The following is a 19,800-nucleotide window of genomic DNA, read 5'->3' on the forward strand; positions in this document are numbered from 1 at the left end:
CAGTGTAGAGGGAGCTTTACTCTGTATCTAACCCCGTGCTGTACCTGTCCTGGGAGTGTTTGATGTGACAGTGTAGAGGGAGCTTTACTCTGTATCTAACGTTGGAGGAATCAGTGTTCAGCAGAAACTGCCATGAAGTGTTCTCACCCCCCACGATGAGAACAAAACTCAATGAATTCAGCCGGAGAGTAGAAAGCCCTGGAGCTTTCTCCCAGTTGGATTCTTGAGCAGTGTTGCAGTCCGCTGGCCAAGAACCAGTTAGTAAAGGAGGGGGAAAAGCAAAGTTTAAACCCCATGGTTGGGGGTGCTGGAGGTCAGGGGTGTGGGGTGGAGAGGCAGGTGTGGGGTGCGGGACTGGGAGAGGAACAGGAGGGAGCTAACTGGAAATTAAACCTGGGGGAGAGGGAAAAGGAGGGAATTAACCGGAGATTAAACCTGGAGGAGAGGGAAAAGGAGGGAATTAACTGGAGATTAAACCTGGAGGAGAGGGAAAAGGAGGGAACTAACTGGAGATTAAACCTGGATTGGAGGGAAAAGGAGGGAATTAACTGGAGATTAAACCTGGAGGAGAGGGAAAAGGAGGGAACTAACTGGAGATTAAACCTGGAGGAGAAGGAAAAGGAGGGAATTAACTGAAGATTAAACCTGGAGGAGAGGGAAAAGGAGGGAACTAACTGGAGATTAAACCTGGAGGAGAGGGAAAAGGAGGGAATTAACTGGAGATTAAACCTGGAGGAGAGGGAAAAGGAGGGAACTAACTGGAGATTAAACCTGGAGGAGAAGGAAAAGGAGGGAATTAACTGGAGATTAAACCTGGAGGAGAGGGAAAAGGAGGGAACTAACTGGAGATTAAACCTGGAGGAGAGGGAAAAGGAGGGAACTAACTGGAGATTAAACCTGGGGTAGAGGGAAAAGGAGGGAACTAACTGGAGATTCAACCTGGGGGAAAGGGAAAAGGAGGGAGCTAACTGGAGATTCAACCTGGGGGAGAGGGAAAAGGAGGGAACTAACTGGAGATTAAACCTGGGGGAAAGGGAAAAGGAGGGAACTAACTGGAGATTCAACCTGGGGGAAAGGGAAAAGGAGGGAGCTAACTGGAGATTAAACCTGGAGGAGAGGGAAAAGAAGGGAGCTAACTGGAGATTCAACCTGGGGGAGAGGGAAAAGGAGGGAACTAACTGGAGATTAAACCTGGGGGAAAGGGAAAAGGAGGGAACTAACTGGAGATTCAACCTGGGGGAAAGGGAAAAGGAGGGAGCTAACTGGAGATTCAACCTGGGGGAGAGGGAAAAGGAGGGAATTAACTGGAGATTCAACCTGGGGGAAAGGGAAAAGGAGGGAACTAACTGGAGATTCAAACTGAGTTAGAGGGAAAAGTCGTGTGGATGTCCAGTGAGCTGACTGGTGATGGTCTGGTTATGGCCATTGACTGATGACCAGAAGGAGCGAGAAAGAGGGGAGGAAGGAACTGGAGAATAAACCTTGGGGAGAGAAAGAGAGAGGGAAAAGGGAGATTAAACCTGGGGGGAAGAGCAAAAAGGAGGTGGAAATTGGTCTCGGAACCTGGGGAGATAGAAATAGGGGAATTGAACCCGGGCGGATAGAAAGGGAGGAATTAAACCCGGAGAGATAGAAATGGAGGGACTGAACCCGGGGAGATAGAGAGGGAGGGATTGGACCCAGGGAGATAGAAACGGAGGGACTGAACCCAGTGAGATAGAGAGGGAGGGATTGAACCCAGGGAGTTAGAGAGGGAGGGATTGAACCCAGGGAGATAGAAAGGGAGTGATTGAACCCGGAGAGATAGAAAGGGAGGGATTGAACCCGGGGAGCCGGGGAGATAGAAAGTGAGGGATTGAACCCGGAGAGATAGAAAGGGAGGGATTGAACCCGGGGAGCCGGGGAGATAGAAAGGGAGGGATTGAACCCCAGGAGATAGAGCGGGAGGGATTGAACCCGGAGAGATAGAGAGGGAGGGATTGAACCCAGAGATATAGAGAGGGAGGGATTGAACCCAGGGAGGTAGAAAGGGAGGGATTGAACCTGGGGAGATAGAGAAGGAGGGATTGAACCCGGAGAGATAGGGAGAGAGGGATTGAACCCAGGGCGATAGAGAGAGTGGGATTGAACCTGGAGAGATAGAGAGGGAGGGATTGAACCCGGAGAGATAGAGAGGGAGGGATTGAACCCGGAGAGATAGAGAGGGAGGGATTGAACCCAGAGAGATAGGGAGGGAGGGATTGAACCCGGGGTGATAGAGAGGGCGGGATTGAACCCGGAGAGATAGAAAGGGAGGGATTGAACCCGGAGAGATAGAGAGGGAGGGATTGAACCCAGAGAGATAGGGAGGGAGGGATTGAACCCGGGAAGATAGAGAGGGAGGGATTGAAAGGGACCAAATCAGAGGTTAAATTTCCCAGAGAGAAAGAGAGATAGAAAAGTGAAGTTAAAGCTGGGAGAGAGGGAGAAGGTGGGGGACGTTACGATTGAAGCTCTGGCAGAAGGCAGGGAGGGGGGGAAATGGTAGAGAGAAAGTCTGTTGGTTTGTCAAGTGGGGTTGATGTGGGGAAGGGTCTTGTCACTTGTCGGGACCTGCTGCCCGCTAACACTCTGTCTCTGCCCTGTCTTCTCCCAGCTGAGGAAAGGAAGCGACAAGACAGTCCTGGAGATCAACACTCCGCAGGTGGAGCAGATGCCCTTCGTCGACGTGCTGTTGACTGACTTCGCCGAACCCAACCAGAAGTTTGGATTTGACGTGGGACCCGTCTGCTTCCAGGGATAGAGAGAGAGAGAGAGAGAAAACACGATGAAGGAAGGAAAAAAACACAGGCATCCCAACCCGGCCCACCACGACTAGCCTCACTATCACCGCCACTGACCCTACCTCCCCCCTCCTCCTCCTCTTCCTCCTCACCTCCTCCTCACCTATAACCCGCCCTCCAGCACTTCAGGGGGAAAGAGGGCAGGGGCGAGGGGAGGGGCAAAACCTGCAGCCAGGGATCTGCCCCCTGACCAGTGTCGTCTTCTGCCTGGACACCCTGAGAGAACAGTTACATGTGTGTGAAAAAAAACCACACACGCACACACAAAAGCATGGAAACCGTGTACATTAAATGTCCTCCTGCTTCCCCCCCCTTGCCCCCTGTAAAGACCCGTTTCCCCTGTGGTGGTAGTGTCCTGGTTTGAGGCGGGACTATTTTGTTTTCCAGAAGACCAGCGAAATGAGAAATGTGTTTTTTTTTTGTTTTAATTAAAAATGTTCTCCATAGATTGTAATATAAAACCACGAACAGAGAGAGAGAGAGAGAGACGATATTATTTAATTCGCAAACCTGCCGTAATTTGATTAAAGAAATGATGAATTAAGTCTGTGAAGCTTTACCCAGTAAATATGGTGCTCCAAATTGTATTTACTCTCCTTTTTAAAAGACAAAAAAAGGTGCTCAGAGTGTTATATGTTTGTAAGTATTTTTTAATTCTAATGTAAAATATATCTATAAATTGCTGCTTGTTGTGTTAATTTTCTGTATAGAAATCGCTGAAAGGTGGCTCACGTGTGGTCTTTAACTCCCCCCTTCACTCTCCCCCCCCACCACTGTGCTTTTCTCTCTCTCCCCCATCCCATGGCTCACTAATGCATACTCTCGCTGTGTCCTGATGCCACCTTCTCTCTCCTTCTACCTCCTCTTCCCCTCCCTCGCATCTTATACTGTTTGCAACCACATACACCCTCCTCCTCCCACCCCTCAACACCCCAGCCTCCTCCCCTCTGCAGTTACAGATTGAGCAGCTCACTAAGCTTGTCCTGCACTTTCACTCGCCCTGGTGCAATTTTTTTTTTTGTCGTCGTCACATTTTATTCTTTTTTTCTCTCTCTCTTTTGGCCTGAGAACTAAACTGCAGGCGCCGTGTGGGTAGGGTCACCCGCTGTACTGTACTGTGTCTGTCTTGAGTGGAGCGGATCTTTTAATAGATCGTAAATCACCAATGTTGCCCTGCCTGTCTCTTCTTTTCTTGTCGGTTTTTGATTTTAATTCACGGGGGAAGGGGGCAAGCGCCAGCTTTTTACTCTGTCCGCTCCAGAGCTGCCCCTCTGGGCACACGGCCTCCCCAATTGCCTGGACAGAGTGGGGTGGTGATACACTCGGCTGTCAGTCCTTGGATCCGTGTGGAAAATACCTTGTGTCCCTTGAGTCAGAAGGTTGTGGGTTCAAAAGTCCCATCGCAGAGATGTTTCTTTTTTTTAAAAAAAAGTCAAGGCTGACGCTGAAGTACAGAGGGGGTGCTGCACTGCCAGAGGTGATGTTGCACTGCCAGAGTGGGTGCTGCACTGCCAGATGTGATGTTGCACTGCCAGTGGGGGTGCTGCACTGCCAGAGGTGATGTTGCACTGCCAGAGGGGGTGCTGCACTGCCAGAGGTGATGTTGCACTGCCAGAGGGGGTGCTGCACTGCCAGAGGTGATGTTGCACTGCCAGAGGGGGTGCTGCACTGCCAGAGGTGATGCTGCACTGCCAGAGGGGGTGCTGGCTGCACTGCCAGAGGTGATGCTGCACTGCCAGAGGTGATGTTGCACTGCCAGAGGGAGTGCCCCTTTCAGACAAGTCGTTTACTGAGGGCCTATCTTGCCCACTCAGATGGATGTGAAAGATCCCATGGCCACTATTTTGAGGAAGAGTTGGGGGGAGGGGGTGGGGGTGGTGTTGGATGGGGGCATGGGGTATGCTACCCCTGCTGTCTTGAGCCTAATATTGATTCCCCCAACCATCGTTTTTAAAAATATTTTTTCCCCCACTTTGCTGTTTGTGGGAGCTTCCTGTGTGCCAATTGGCTGCTGCGTTTCCCCTTGTACCACGGCGGCAATGCTTTAAACCTCCTGCCTGTTAAATCACGTCGGAACAGCCCGAGGTCACGAAAGGCGTTACATTAACGCCAGTTTGTTCTCGCTTTATTTTGACTGGCTCTCCAGACACTTTAGCTTTTCAACATTACGCTCCCAGCGTCTTTAGAGGCAAGACTAATTTATTGAATTCTATTTTCTAATGTTCTGCATTAAAATGAGACAACAATAAATAATCGCTTGCTCCTACGGATTCAGAAGTGAGTGGATTCTTCCCAATGTACCTTTTGACTGGAGGAGGTTGAAGTCCAGCTCCAGAACTAATCCCTCTCCCCACCCCACATCGCCAGGAGTTATTATGTTTCACCTCCAGTGGACACTGTTCCAGTCTGTCCTTGTTTCCTCTTAACTGGAAGTTGAGGGATTTCCAACATGGCTCCTGGTTTCCTGGAGCTGACAGTCTTATTGCCTGAATGGAGGGGCTTTTTCACGATTACAGTACATACTCTGCCCTCCGTAACTGCCCTGGCTTCCTCTCTCTCTCTCTCTTTCTGCAGCCAGTGCAGGCGAGCAACAGCTTCCAGCAACCTCCCCAGGCAGGGCAGCCTGTGAATGTGGAGAGAGAGAGAGAGAGAGGGCAGCATCAACAGAGTGGGAAGCTGAACATTTGTTGAGAGCAGGAATTTAGGGCAAAGAGAGGGGGGGGGGGGGTGTTGAACGTCTGACTTTATCGCTTGTAAGGCAGTCAGTCTTTAAAACTTGGTCCAATGTCTACATTGTACTAAGATATAACACAGGAGGTACATAACACAGCAATACTGCCCTGAGTGAACGGGTAGATGTCTCACATTGAGTTGGAGACACTTGGACATGTAAGGAGAGAGAAGTAAGTTTTTTAATATTCGTTCATGGGATGGGCATTGCTGACCAGGCCAGCATTTATTGCCCAACCCTAATTGCCCTTGTTCAGAGGGCATTTAAGAGTCAACCCACATTGCTGTGGATCTGGAGTCACATGTAGGCCAGACCAGGTAAGGATGGCAGATTTCCTTCCCTAAAGAGCATTAATGAACCAGCTGAGTTTTTACAACAATTGACAATGGTTTCATGGTCATCATTAGAATTGAATTCTACTAGTTGCTGTGTGTGGATTTAAACCCAGGTCCCCTGGATTACTAGCCCAGCCTCAATACCACTAAGCCATCACCTCCCCTTATGGGCAGTTTGCTCCAGAACTTGGTCACTTCTCGAAGAAGGCTGCAGGATCAGAAGAGAGTTGGTGTGACCGGCAGTCTATGAAGTAAAGAGGAAACTGGTTGGAGGGGGGGGCGCAGAGAAGAGAGTGAGATAACGAGGTTCTGCCAAGGGCAGCCAGAATGCTGACATTGGCACCTTGGAGGCTGTCTAAAGCGGGGAGAAGTGTAATGTGGTAGCCATCTCCACTCGGTTTGAAGGGTGATTAGAGGAGAAGGGCTGAAACGGAACCAAAAAGGGGTATTTACACAGGTAGGCAGAGGGTAGCTGAGGTATTAAATAAACACTGACCGGGCCACTGCGGAGAAGGGAGTAACTAATTCGAAGGTTTACTTAAAAGTTTTTATAAACACCAGGACCAGATGGGATACATCCAAGGATACTGGGGGAAGTGAGTGGGAATTGCAGAGGCAATGACCATAATTTTAGCCTTCCTTAGACTCAGGGGGTGGGAGGTGTGGTGGTGCCAGAGGACTGGAGAATTGCAAATGTTACACGCTTATTCAAGAAATGGTGTAAAGGTAAGCCCAGCAAGTACAGGTCAGTCAGTTTAACTTCAGTCGTGGGGAAACTTCCAGAAGCATTAATTCAGGTCAAAGTTAATAGTGACATGGACAGATTTGGATTAATTAAGGAACACCAGCATGGATTTGTTAAGGGAAAGTTATGTTTAATCAACTTGCGAGAGTTTTTAAAGAGGTAACGGAGAGGGTTGATGAGGGAGATGCTGTTGATGTGGCGTACATGCACTTCCAAAAGGCATTTCAGTGAAGCAAAACAGACTCGTGAGCAAAGTTAAAACTCATGGAATAATCAGCACAGCAGCAAGGTGGATCCAAAATTGGCTGAATGAGGAAACAGAAAAGTGGCTAATGGAAGTTTTTTTGGCCTGGAGGCAGGCTTTGTAGTGAAGTTGCCCAGGGGTTGGTGTTGGGACCCTTGCTTTTCCTGATATATATTAATGACCCAGACAATGGTGGTTCAGGCCATGATTTCAAAGTTTGCAGGTGATGCGAAACTCGGAAGCATGGGGAACATTGTGAACTGCAAGGAAGATGGAGTAGAGTTTCAAAAGGACATAGGCCAAGTTGGTGGAATGGGCAGACAAGTGGCAGATGAAGTTCAATGCGGAGAAATATGAAGTGATTCAATTTGACAGGAAGAACCAGGAGAGACAGTATAAAATAAAGGGTGTAACTCTAAAAGGGGGCGCAGGAGCGGAGAGACCTGGATGTATATGTGTATAAATCACTGAAGGTGGTAGGACAGGTTGAGAGGGCAGTTATTAAAGCTTACAGTATCTAGGCTTTGTTAATAGGGACAGAGTACAAGAGCAGGGAGGTTAGGTTAAGCTAAGCTTGGATGAGACACTAATTCAGCCTCAGCTGGAGTATTGCGCCCTTTGGGGAGAACGTGAATGCATTGCAGAGGGTGCAGAAAAGATTAACGAGAATGGTTCCAGGGATGAGGGCCTTCGGTTATGTAGATGGATTGGAGAAGTTGGGACTGTTTTCCTTGAAGAGAAGGCTGAAAGGAGATCTGATAGAGGTATTCAGAATCACGAGGGGTCTGGGCCAAGTGCATAAGGAGAAACTGTTCTCACTTGTGAAAGGGTCAAGAACGAGAGGACTCAGGTTTAAAGTAACGGCAAAAAAAAACAAAAGCGACATGAGAAACGTTTAAACACAGTGAGCGATCAGGTTCTGGAATGCTCTGCCTGAGGGTGTGGCGGGTGGCAGGTTCAATCAAGGCATTCAAAAGGGAATTAGACTGTTAGCTGAAAAGGAAGAATGTGCAGGGTTACAGGGAGAAGGCTGGAGAATAGCACTAAGTGAGCTTGCGCTTTTGGAGAGCCAGTGCAGATGATGGGCCGAATGGCCCCCTTCTGTGTTGTAACAATTCTGAGATTCTGGATGGCGGAGAGGACACAGTTATGATCCATGTTGGAACCAACAATATTGGAAAAAAAAATTGACAAGAGATCCCGTTTGGAGAGTATCAGAAACCAGGAGCTAAATTAAAGAACAGGACCTCAAGGGTTACAATTTCTAGCTTATTAGTGGAGCCACATGGAGCTTTATTGTATTCGTTCATGGGATTTTTGGTGTTACTGGCTAGGCCAGCATTTACTGCCCATCCCTAATTGCCCCTTGAGAAAGTGGTGGTGAGTCGCTGCAGTCCATGTGGTGTAGGTACATCCATAGTGCTGTTAGGGAGGGAGTTCCAGGCTTTTGACCCAGCAACAGTGGAGGAACGGCAATATAGATCACATTTAGAGTGGGGGTAGGAACAGGAGACGACTCTCGGGGGACTCAAGTGTCAAGAGAGCAGCAACGTGACTGATACAAACAGGCCCCAAGGCATCGCTTCCCGATCCACATGTTTATTCCCAATGTCAACATTTCAAGCAGAAAATCCACAGCCCATCAGCAACAAAGACCACTCCCCACACCCCCGACACACCCCACCCCCCTTGCACACCCCACCCACTGCTGACGTCCTCCAGTGCTAACAGGGCATTGGGGCGGGGAGGGAGGAAGAGGTCGTCACTGCAACTGTCCTTGACAGGTTGGGGGAGGGGTTTCTCTCAGCCGATGTAGATCCGGTGGAAGTCATTGGCTCCGAAGGCAGCGTTGCACTTGGGGCACTTGCGCTGTCGCGTGTCGTAACGGGTCTTGACGCACTCAAAGCAGAAGACGTGGAAACACTTGGTCAGCACGGCGTCCTTCTTCCTCATGTTACAGCAGGGACAGGTCAGCTTGGCCTGTCCCCAGAGGGTGGGGGGGGAGAGAGAGAGAGAGAAAGACACAAGGTGAGATTTAACCCCCAATGACATAACAGCCCCTCTCCCTTGCCCCACTGCCCCCCACCCCCACCATTTCACCAGAAAAAATGTCTCCGTCCCATCTGAAAAGCACCAATCCCTTGGAAAATGGACCAGTCTGTCCCCACCCCAAAAACTAAGTCAACGAATTAGTCCCATCTTAACCTCCGAAAAATGGACTGCTCCTACTCCCCTCTCCCCCAGTAATACTTCCCATCCCCCGCCCCAGAAAGTAGATCCACCCAACTCCCCCACCCCCCAACCAAAAGGAATGAACTGGTCCGCCTAAGTGCTTAACATTCCGCACACGCCCCGGAATATGGACTGATCCGGGATCCACCCCCACCAACACATTGGCATAAAAATGGACTGGCTTTGTCCAAGTGCTTAACGCACCCCCATCCCGTTAAAATTGATTGATCCAGTCCCTCCCATATAAAGGGCATGGACTGATCCAGCCTAGCCCCCTTCCACCACTGACCCGCTAGGGACCTGGACTGATCCAGCTCTCTCCACGGAACACGGATTGACCCGGATCCCTCAGAACGTGGACCAAATCCAACTCTCCACCCACTCCCTGGTATATCAGCTGATCAGGTGATACATTCACAATCCGTCCTACCCCAGCGCATGGATTTGCAGGATTACCCCACCCCTCCGCCCAGTGTATGGGGGGACTTGGGATCCCCGCATCCCAGAATGTGGACCGAGTCGACAGCCTGCCGCTCCCGGAATGTGGATCCATCCGCCAAGTCCCCCCCACTTCCACACTCCACCGCCCCCACCATCCCTGCCCCCACGCCGATGTCCGCTCCCCTGGTAGAATCACTCACCTTGTAATCTTTGATCTCCTCCATCAGGATCTCGTCACAGTTGGTGAACATTTCTGGCTTTTTCTGTCGCTCCAGCTTGCGACGTAGCTTCGAGATGTCTTCCTGAAACCCGAGAGAAGGGGAGGCATCAGGAAAGGCATCGCACGCTGTCTGAGGGTTCGTCAGACCCGGACAAATCACCCTCACTCCTCACTGCTGGGTCAGTGTAGAGGGAGCTTTACTCTGTATCTAACCCCGTGCTGTACCTGTCCTGGGAGTGTTTGATGGAACAGTGTAGAGGGAGCTTTACTCTGTATCTAACCCCGTGCTGTACCTGTCCTGGGAGTGTTTGATAGGGACAGTGTAGAGGGAGCTTTACTCTGTATCTAACCCTGTGCTGTACCTGTCCTGGGAGTGTTTGATGGGGACAGTGTAGAGGGAGCTTTAGTCTGTATCTAACCCCGTACTGTACCTGCCCTGGGAGTGTTTGATGGGGACAGTGTAGAGGGGGATTTACTCTGTCTCTAACTCATGCTGTTCATGCCCTGGGTGTTCATAATACTGATGCTGGGTTATAATTGTCTCAGAAACTCTCCCCACGGTCACCTACCTGTGCTCGCTTGTAGTTGAAGGTTTCTTTCTCTCGGGCCACGCTGCCCTCGATGATGTTGTTCTGAACCTCCGACAATTTCTTCTGATCCGCCTCGACCTGCACCTTCAGATCCTCAGCGAGCTGAGCAGCTTCCACTGCCTGAGTGGGTGGGGGAGGGGGAAGAGGAGGAAGGTGGAGTTTGTGGGAGAGAGATGGAAGAAGGTAGAGAGAGAGAGGGAGGGAGGTAGAGAGAGAGGGAGGGAGGTAGAGAGAGAGGGAGGGAGGTAGAGAGAGAGGGAGGGAGGTAGAGAGAGAGGGAGGGAGGTAGAGAGAGAGGGAGGGAGGTAGAGAGAGAGGGAGGGAGGTAGAGAGAGGGAGGGAGGTAGAGAGAGGGAGGTAGAGAGAGAGGGAGGTAGAGAGAGAGAGGGAGGTAGAGAGAGAGAGGGAGGTAGAGAGAGAGAGGGAGGTAGAGAGAGAGAGGGAGGTAGAGAGAGAGAGGGAGGTAGAGAAAGAGAGGGAGGTAGAGAGAGAGGGAGGTAGAGAGAGAGGGAGGGAGAGAGAGGGAGGTAGAGAGAGAGGGTGGTAGAGAGAGAGAGGGAGGAAGAGAGAGAGAGGGAGGTAGAGAGAGAGAGGGAGGTAGAGAGAGAGAGAGGGAGGTAGAGAGAGGGAGGGAGGTAGAGAGAGAGAGGGAGGTAGAGAGAGAGAGGGAGGTAGAGAGAGAGAGGGAGGTAGAGAGAGAGGGAGGGAGGTAGAGAGAGAGGGAAGGAGGTAGAGAGAGAGGGAGGTAGAGAGAGAGAGGGAGGTAGAGAAAGAGAGGGAGGTAGAGAGAGAGGGAGGTAGAGAGAGAGGGAGGGAGAGAGAGGGAGGTAGAGAGAGAGGGTGGTAGAGAGAGAGAGGGAGGAACAGAGAGAGAGGGAGGTAGAGAGAGAGAGGGAGGTAGAGAGAGAGAGAGGGAGGTAGAGAGAGGGAGGGAGGTAGAGAGAGAGAGGGAGGTAGAGAGAGAGAGGGAGGTAGAGAGAGAGAGGGAGGTAGAGAGAGAGGGAGGGAGGTAGAGAGAGAGGGAAGGAGGTAGAGAGAGAGGGAGGGAGGTAGAGAGAGAGGGAGGGAGGTAGAGAGAGAGGGAGGGAGGTAGAGAGAGAGGGAGGTAGAGAGAGGGCGGGAGGTAGAGAGAGGGAGGGAGGTAGAGAGAGAGGGAGGTACAGAGAGAGAGAGGGAGGTAGAGAGAGAGGGAGGTAGAGAGATGGGGAGGCGGAGGTAGAGAGAGAGAGAGAGAGGGAGGTAGAGAGAGAGGGAAGTAGAGAGAGAGGGTGGTAGAGAGAGAGGGTGGTAGAGAGAGAGGGTGGTAGAGAGAGAGGGTGGTAGAGAGAGAGGGTGGTAGAGAGAGAGGGTGGTAGAGAGAGAGGGTGGTAGAGAGAGAGGGTGGTAGAGAGAGAGGGAGGTAGAGAGAGAGAGGGAGGTAGAGAGAGAGAGGGAGGAAGAGAAAGAGAGGAAGGTAGAGAAAGAGAGGGAGGTAGAGAGAGAGGGAGGTAGAGAGAGAGAGGGAGGTTAGAGAGAGAGAGGGAGGTTAGAGAGAGAGAGGGAGGTGGAGAGAGAGGGAGGGAGGTAGAGAGAGAGGGAGGTAGAGAGAGGGAGGGAGGTAGAGAGAGAGAGGGAGGTAGAGAGAGAGGGAGGTAGAGAGAGAGAGGGAGGTAGAGAGAGGGGGAGGTAGAGAGAGGGGGAGGTAGAGAGAGAGGGAAGGAGAGAGAGAGGGAAAGAGCGAGAGAGGAGAGAGAGAGTAGGAGGGAGGTAGAGAGAGGGCAGGAGGTAGGGGGAGAGAGAGGGAGGTACTGAGAGAGGGAGGTAGAGAGAGAGACAGTCAGAGAGAGAGGGAGGTAGAGAGAGAGGAGGTGGAGAGAGGAGGTGGAGAGAGAGGGAGGTGGAGAGAGAGGGAGGTGGAGAGGGAGGGAGGTGGAGAGGGAGGGAGTTAGAGAGAGAGAGGGAGGTTAGAGAGAGAGAGGGAGGTTAGAGAGAGAGAGGGAGGTGGAGAGAGAGGGAGGGAGGTAGAGAGAGAGGGAGGTAGAGAGAGGGAGGGATGTAGAGAGAGAGAGGGAGGTAGAGAGAGGGAGGTAGAGAGAGAGAGGGAGGTAGAGAGAGGGGGAGGTAGAGAGAGAGGGAAGGAGAGAGAGAGGGAAAGAGCGAGAGAGGAGAGAGAGAGTAGGAGGGAGGTAGAGAGAGGGCAGGAGGTAGGGGGAGAGAGAGGGAGGTACTGAGAGAGGGAGGTAGAGAGAGAGACAGTCAGAGAGAGAGAGAGACAGTCAGAGAGAGAGAGAGGTAGAGAGAGAGGGAGGTGGAGAGAGAGGGAGGTGGAGAGGGAGGGAGGTGGAGAGGGAGGGAGTTAGAGAGAGAGAGGGAGGTTAGAGAGAGAGAGGGAGGTGGAGAGAGAGGGAGGGAGGTAGAGAGAGAGGGAGGTAGAGAGAGGGAGGGATGTAGAGAGAGAGAGGGAGGTAGAGAGAGGGAGGTAGAGAGAGAGAGGGAGGTAGAGAGAGGGGGAGGTAGAGAGAGAGGGAAGGAGAGAGGGAAAGAGCGAGAGAGGAGAGAGAGAGTAGGAGGGAGGTAGAGAGAGGGCAGGAGGTAGGGGGAGAGAGAGGGAGGTACTGAGAGAGGGAGGTAGAGAGAGAGACAGTCAGAGAGAGAGGGAGGTAGAGAGAGAGGGAGGTGGAGAGAGAGGGAGGTGGAGAGAGAGGGAGGTGGAGAGGGAGGGAGGTGGAGAGGGAGGGAGTTAGAGAGAGAGAGAGGGTGGGAGAGGGAGGGAACGAGGGAGAGAGAAGCAGAGCGGGAGTGAGGCAGAACAGGAACAAGGGAGAGAGGGAATAAGAGGGAGATGGGACAAGAGAGGCAGAGAGTTAGGGAAAGAGAGGGGAAACGAGACCAGAGAGGGGAAAGATGGAGAAAGGGAACAAGGGACAGAGGGGAAGATAGAAAGAAAGGAGGAGAGGGAGAGAGAGTGAATGTCAGACAGGGGAAGAGAGAGAGGGAGAGAGGGGGGGAAACAAGGGAGAGATGGGAGAGAGAGAGAGAAGCAGCAAGGGAAAGAGAGAGTGAGATAAAGGGGGAACAAGGAAGAGCAAGATGTGGAGAGAGGGTGATAGAGAGAGGGGAGGGAGAGCGGGAACAAAGGGAGAGGGAAAGAAAGAAAGGAAGCAAGGGAGAGAGAGATGGGGAGAGCAGGAGCGTAAGAGGGAAGGAATGAGCGGCAGAGAGATGGAGAGACACAGGTAACTATGAACATGGGGCAATTGCACTAAAGCTTGTGTTTAAGAATTGATCTCCATCAGGAACTCCCGTTCCCTGGGAGTCTCTCCAGATTTTGACTTCCGCAGCCTTGGAGTAGAGCAGGCTCTGGGTCCCGGCCTCTCACCACCCTCCCCTCTCACCTTGCGTTTGTGCATGTCTAGGGTCTGGGTGCGAAGTGACAGCTCCTTTTCCATGGCCGTGAGGTTAGTCTGTAGTAACTGTTCCTTTTCCTCTAACTTCTTCACAACCTGGAGCTGCGCATCCACCTAGAGAGAGAGAGAGACAGAAAGAGGGAATGGAGAGTGAGGTCAGAGAGAGGGAGAGAAACAACACAGCAAGACTGAGTGAGCAAAGGTGCAAGAAAGAGCAAGTGAGAAAATTGGAAAAGAGTGAGAGTAGAGTGAGAGAAAACATACAGGAGAGAGACAAAGAAAACAGAACAAAGAGGGAGGGAGTAACCTTAGAGTCATAGAGTTATACAGCACAGAAACAGCCCTGAGGCCCATCATGTCCCTGCTGCCCATCAGGCATCTATCTATTCTAAGCCCATTTTCTTGCACTTGGCCCGCAGCCCTCTATGCTATGGGGTTTCAGTTGCTCATCCAAATACTTCTTAAATGTCGAGAGGGTTCCTGCCTCTACCACCCCCTCAGATAGTGTGTTCCAACCACCCTCTGGGTGAAAAACTTTTTCTTCAAATCCCCTCTAAACCACCTGCCCCCTTACCTTAAATCTAATCCTCCTCCTAATGACACCTCCGCTAAGGGGAAATGTTTCTTCCTATCTACCCTACCTATGCCACTTATAATTTGGTACACCTCTAGCAACCTTCTCTGCTCTAAGGAAAACAACCCAAGCCTATCCAGTCTCTATTCATAGCTAAAACGCTCCAGCCCAGGCAACATCCTGGTGAATCTCCTCTGCACCCTCTCCAGTGTTTTCAAGTGCTCATCTAAATACTTTTTAAATGTTGAGCGTTCCTGCCTCTACCACCCCCTCATGCAGTGTGTTCACGGTTCCAGTGTGTTCACATCCTCCCTACAGTGTGGCAGCCAGAACAGCACACAGTACTCCAGCTCTGGCCTAACCAGCATTGTACACAGCTCCAATATAGCCTCCCTGCTCTTATATTCTATGCCACGGCTAATAAAGGCAAATACCCCATATGCCTTCTTAACCACCTTATCTACCTGTGCTGCTGCCTTCAAGGATCTATGGACATGTACACCAATGGCAGAGGGAGAGAGAGAGAGAGAGGGAGTGGGGGGAGAAAGAAAATAGAGCAAGAGAGAGAACAGAGCGAGACAGGACAAAGCGAGAGAGAGAACAGAGCGAGAGATCGAGAATGGAGCGAGAGACAGACAAAATGGAGTGTGAAAGGGAGAGAGAGAGAGAACGGAGCGAGCGAGAGAGAGAGAACGGAGCGAGCGAGAGAGAGAGAACGGAGCGAGCGAGAGAGAGAGAACGGAGCGAGCGAGAGAGAGAGAACGGAGCGAGCGAGAGAGAGAGAACGGAGCGAGCGAGAGAGAACGGAGCGAGCGAGAGAGAGAGAACGGAGCGAGCGAGAGAGAGAGAACGGAGCGAGCGAGAGAGAGAGAACGGAGCGAGCGAGAGAGAGAGAACGGAGCGAGCGAGAGAGAGAGAACGGAGCGAGCGAGAGAGAGAGAACGGAGCGAGCGAGAGAGAGAGAACGGAGCGAGCGAGAGAGAGAACGGAGCGAGAGAGAGAGAGAACGGAGCGAGAGAGAGAGAGAGAACGGAGTGAGAGAGAGAGAACGGAGCGAGACAGAGAGCGAGAACGGAGCGAGAGAGAGAGCGAGAACGGAGCGAGAGAGAGAGCGAGAACGGAGCGAGAGAGAGAGCGAGAACGGAGCGAGAGAGAGAGCGAGAACGGAGCGAGAGAGAGAGCGAGAACGGAGCGAGAGAGCGAGCGAGAACGGAGCGAGAGAGCGAGAACGGAGCGAGAGAGAGAGCGAGAACGGAGCGAGAGAGAGAGCGAGAACGGAGCGAGAGAGAGCGAGAACGGAGCGAGAGAGAGCGAGAACGGAGCGAGAGAGAGCGAGAACGGAGCGAGAGGGAGTGAGAGGGAGCGAGAACGGAGCGAGAGAGAGCGAGAACGAAGCGAGAGAGAGCGAGAACGAAGCGAGAGAGAGCGAGAACGAAGCGAGAGAGAGAAAACACAGTGAGAGAAACAACGTAGTGAGAACAGAGCGAGCGAAAGAGTGAACAGAGAGAGAGAATGGAGCAAAAGAGAGAGAGAGAACAGAGAGAGAGGGAACTGAATGAGAGAAAGAATGGAGCGAGAGAGAGAGAGAGAAAGGAGCGAGAGAGAGAGAATGGTGCGAGAGAAAAGAAACAGAGTGAGAGAGAGGGAACAGAGCGAGCGAGAACGGAGCAAGAGAGAGAATAGAGAGAGAACAAGAGAGAGGACGGAGTGAGGGAGAGAGAGAGAGAATGGAACAAGATAGAGAGAATGGAGAAAGAGAGAGAATCAGAGTGAGAGAGAGAGAGAACACAGCGAGCGAGAGAGAGTGAGTGAACGGAGTGAGAGAGAATGGGGAGAGAGAGAAAACGGAGGGAGGACAAGGGAGAGAACGGAGCAAGAGAGAGAGTGAGAACAGTGCAAGGGAGACAGAAAATGAATCAAGAAAGAATGGAGCGAGAGAGAGACAAAGAGAACGGGCTGAGAAGAGAAAACCGAATGAGCAGGAGAGAGGGAAGCAGGGAGAGGGGGAAAGCAGGGAGAGAGAGAGAGAGGAGCGGGGAGAGAGAGAGAGAGAGGAGCGGGGAGAGAGAGAGAGGAGCGGGGAGAGAGAGAGAGAGGGGAGCAGGGAGAGAGAGAGAGGGGAGCAGGGAGAGAGAGGAGCGGGTAGAGAGAGAGGAGCGGGGAGAGAGAGAGAGAGGAGCAGGGAGAGAGAGAGAGGAGCGGGGAGAGAGAGAGAGAGAGGGGAGCAGGGAGAGAGAGAGAGGAGCGGGGAGAGAGAGAGAGAGGGGAGCAGGGAGAGAGAGAGAGAGGGGAGCAGGGAGAGAGAGGGGAGCAGGGAGAGAGAGGGGAGCAGGGAGAGAGAGGAGCGAGGAGAGAAAGAGAGAGGAGCGGGGAGAGAGAGAGAGAGAGGAGCGGGGAGAGAGAGAGTGACAGAGAGGAGCGGGGAGAGAGAGAGTGACAGAGAGGAGCGGGGAGAGAGAGAGTGAGAGAGAGGAGCGGGGAGAGAGAGGAGCGAGGAGAGAAAGAGAGAGGAGCGGGGAGAGAGAGAGAGGAGCGGGGAGAGAGAGAGAGAGAGAGAGAGAGAGAGAGGAGCGGGGAGAGAGAGAGAGGAGCGGGGAGAGAGAGAGAGAGAGAGAGAGAGAGAGAGAGAGAGGAGCGGGGAGAGGGAGAGAGAGAGAGGACCGGGGAGAGAGAGAGGAGCAGGGAGAGCGGGAGAGGAGTGGGGAGAGAGAGAAGAGCGGGGAGAGAGAGAGGAGCGGGGAGAGAGAGAGGAGCGGGGAGAGAGAGAGGAGCGGGGAGAGAGAGAGGAGCGGGGAGAGAGAGGAGTGGGGAGAATAAAACAAGAATTGAGAAGACAGTGAGAGAGGGGAGACAAGCTGAAAGAGAAAGAAGAGTGTGAGAACAAAGAGAAAGGGAAAATAAGAGAAAGAAGAGAGAAAGGATGGAGAGAGGGAGTAGAGAAGAGAGAGAGAATAGAGAAAGGGAGAGAGAAAAGAGAAGTGAGGGAGAGAGGCAGAGAGCAGACAGAATGAACAAAACAGAGAGAAAACAGAGTGGGGAAATGGATAGAAGAAGAGTGGGGGGGGGGAAAAGAGATAACAGGGGAATGGAGAGAAGGTTGTTAGTGGGAGATGGAGGGAGGGACGTTCATGGGGGATAGAGGGAGGAACGTTCATGGGGGATTAAGGGAGGGACGTTGATGGGGGACTGAGGGAGGGACGTTGATGGGGGACAGAGGGAGGGACGTTGATGGGGGACAGAGGGAGGGACGTTGATGGGGACAGAAGGAGGGTCGTTCATGGGGGACAGAAGGAGGGTCGTTCATGGGGGACAGAGGGAGGGACGTTGATGGGGGACAGAGGGAGGGACGTTGATGGGGGACAGAGGGAGGGACGTTGATGGGGACAGAGGGAGGGTCGTTCATGGGGGACAGAGGGAGGGACGTTGATGGGGGACAGAGGGAGGGACGTTGATGGGGGACAGAGGGAGGGTCGTTCATGGGGGACAGAGGGAGGGACGTTGATGGGGGACAGAGGGAGGGACGTTGATGGGGGACAGAGGGAGGGACGTTGATGGGGGACAGAGGGAGGGACGTTGATGGGGGACAGAGGGAGGGACGTTGATGGGGACAGAGGGAGGGTCGTTCATGGGGGACAGAGGGAGGGACGTTCATGGGAGACAGAGGGAGGGACGTTCATGGGGACAGAAGGAGGGACGTTCATGGGGGACAGAAGGAGGGACGTTCATGGGGGACAGAAGGAGGGACGTTCATGGGGGACAGAAGGAGGGACATTGATGGGGACAGAGGGAGGGACGTTAATGGGGGACAGAGGGAGGGACGTTGATGGGGACAGAGGGAGGGACGTTGATGGGGACAGAGGGAGGGATTTTGATGGGGACAGAGGGAGGGATGTTGATGGGGACAGAGGGAGAGATGTTGATGGGGACAGAGGGAGAGATGTTGATGGGGACAGAGGGAGAGATGTTGATGGGGACAGAGGGAGGGATGTTGATGAGGACAGAGGGAGGGATGTTCATGGGGGAAAGAGGGAGGGATGCTCATGGGGACAGGGAGGGATGTTCATGGGGGACAGAGGGAGGGATGTTGATGGGGACAGAGGGAGGGATGTTGATGGGGACAGAGGGAGGGATGTTGATGGGGGACAGAGAGAGGGACGTTCATGGGGACAGAGGGAGGGACGTTCATGGAGGACAGAGGGAGGGATGTTCATGGGGGACAGAGGGAGGGATGTTGATGGGGGACAGAGAGAGGGATGTTGATGGGGGACAGAGGGAGGGATGTTCATGGGGGACAGAGGGAGGGCTGTTCATGGGGGACAGAGGGAGAGATGTTGATGGGGACAGAGAGAGGGACGTTCATGGGGGACAGAGGGAGGGATGTTCATGGAGGACAGAGGGAGGGATGTTCATGGGGACAGAGGGAGGGATGTTCATGGAGGACAGAGGGAGGGATGTTGATGGGGACAGAGGGAGAGACGTTGATGGGGGACAGAGGGAGGGATGTTGATGGGGACAGAGGGAGGGATGTTGATGGGGACAGAGGGAGGGATGTTGATGGGGACAGAGGGAGGGATGTTGATGGGGGACAGAGAGAGGGACGTTCATGGGGACAGAGGGAGGGACGTTCATGGAGGACAGAGGGAGGGATGTTCATGGGGGACAGAGGGAGGGATGTTGATGGGGGACAGAGAGAGGGATGTTGATGGGGGACAGAGGGAGGGATGTTCATGGGGGACAGAGGGAGGGCTGTTGATGGGGGACAGAGGGAGAGACGTTGATGGGTACAGAGGGAGGGACGTTGATGGGGACAGAGGGAGGGACGTTGACGGGGACAGAGGGAGGGATGTTCATGGAGGACAGAGGGAGGGATGTTCATGGGGGACAGAGGGAGGGATGTTGATGGGGACAGAGGGAGGGATGTTGATGGGGACAGAGGGAGAGATGTTGATGGGGACAGAGGGAGGAATGTTGATGAGGACAGAGGGAGTGATGTTCATGGGGGAAAGAGGGAGGGATGCTCATGGGGACAGGGAGGGATGTTCATGGGGGACAGAGGGAGGAACGTTCATGGGGGACAGGGAAGGACGTTCATGGGGGACAGAGGGAGGGATGTTCATGGAGGACAGAGGGAGAGATGTTCATGGGGACAGAGGGAGGGATGTTCATGGAGGACAGAGGGAGGGATGTTCATGGGGACAGAGGGAGGGATGTTGATGGGGGACAGAGGGAGGGATGTTGATGGGGACAGAGGGAGGGATGTTGATGAGGACAGAGGGAGGGATGTTGATGGGGGACAGAGAGAGGGACGTTCATGGGGACAGAGGGAGGGACGTTCATGGAGGACAGAGGGAGGGATGTTCATGGGGGACAGAGGGAGGGATGTTGATGGGGGACAGAGGGAGAGACGTTGATGGGTACAGAGGGAGGGACGTTGATGGGGAACAGAGGGAGAGACGTTGATGGGTACAGAGGGAGGGACG

General features: G+C 52.9%; 2 protein-coding genes across 10 annotated transcripts in view; one reads left to right on the plus strand and one right to left on the minus strand.

Annotated features, from left to right (window-relative positions):
• Positions 1–3,735, plus strand: part of LOC121291462 (collagen alpha-1(V) chain-like) — a 339,607-nt gene extending 335,872 nt beyond the window's left edge. For all 3 annotated transcript variants that reach the window (XM_041212673.1, XM_041212674.1, XM_041212675.1), the window contains one exon: positions 2,636–3,735. In XM_041212673.1, coding sequence (XP_041068607.1) covers positions 2,636–2,782 — 147 coding nt within the window. In that variant the 3' untranslated portion in view covers positions 2,783–3,735. The remainder of the gene's footprint in view (positions 1–2,635) is intronic.
• Positions 3,736–8,564: 4,829 nt separating this feature from the next.
• LOC121291647 (E3 ubiquitin-protein ligase BRE1A-like) overlaps positions 8,565–19,800 on the minus strand; it is a 49,245-nt gene continuing 38,009 nt past the window's right edge. For all 7 annotated transcript variants that reach the window (XM_041213117.1, XM_041213118.1, XM_041213120.1 and 4 more), the window contains 4 exons: positions 13,735–13,860; positions 10,340–10,480; positions 9,751–9,852; positions 8,565–8,857 (listed from right to left, as the gene is read on the minus strand). In XM_041213117.1, the coding sequence (XP_041069051.1) occupies positions 8,681–8,857; positions 9,751–9,852; positions 10,340–10,480; positions 13,735–13,860 (546 nt within the window). In that variant the 3' untranslated portion in view covers positions 8,565–8,680. The remainder of the gene's footprint in view (positions 8,858–9,750; positions 9,853–10,339; positions 10,481–13,734; positions 13,861–19,800) is intronic.

This window comes from Carcharodon carcharias, chromosome 19, assembly GCF_017639515.1.
Source record: "Carcharodon carcharias isolate sCarCar2 chromosome 19, sCarCar2.pri, whole genome shotgun sequence".
Classification (NCBI taxonomy): Eukaryota; Metazoa; Chordata; class Chondrichthyes; order Lamniformes; family Lamnidae; genus Carcharodon; species Carcharodon carcharias.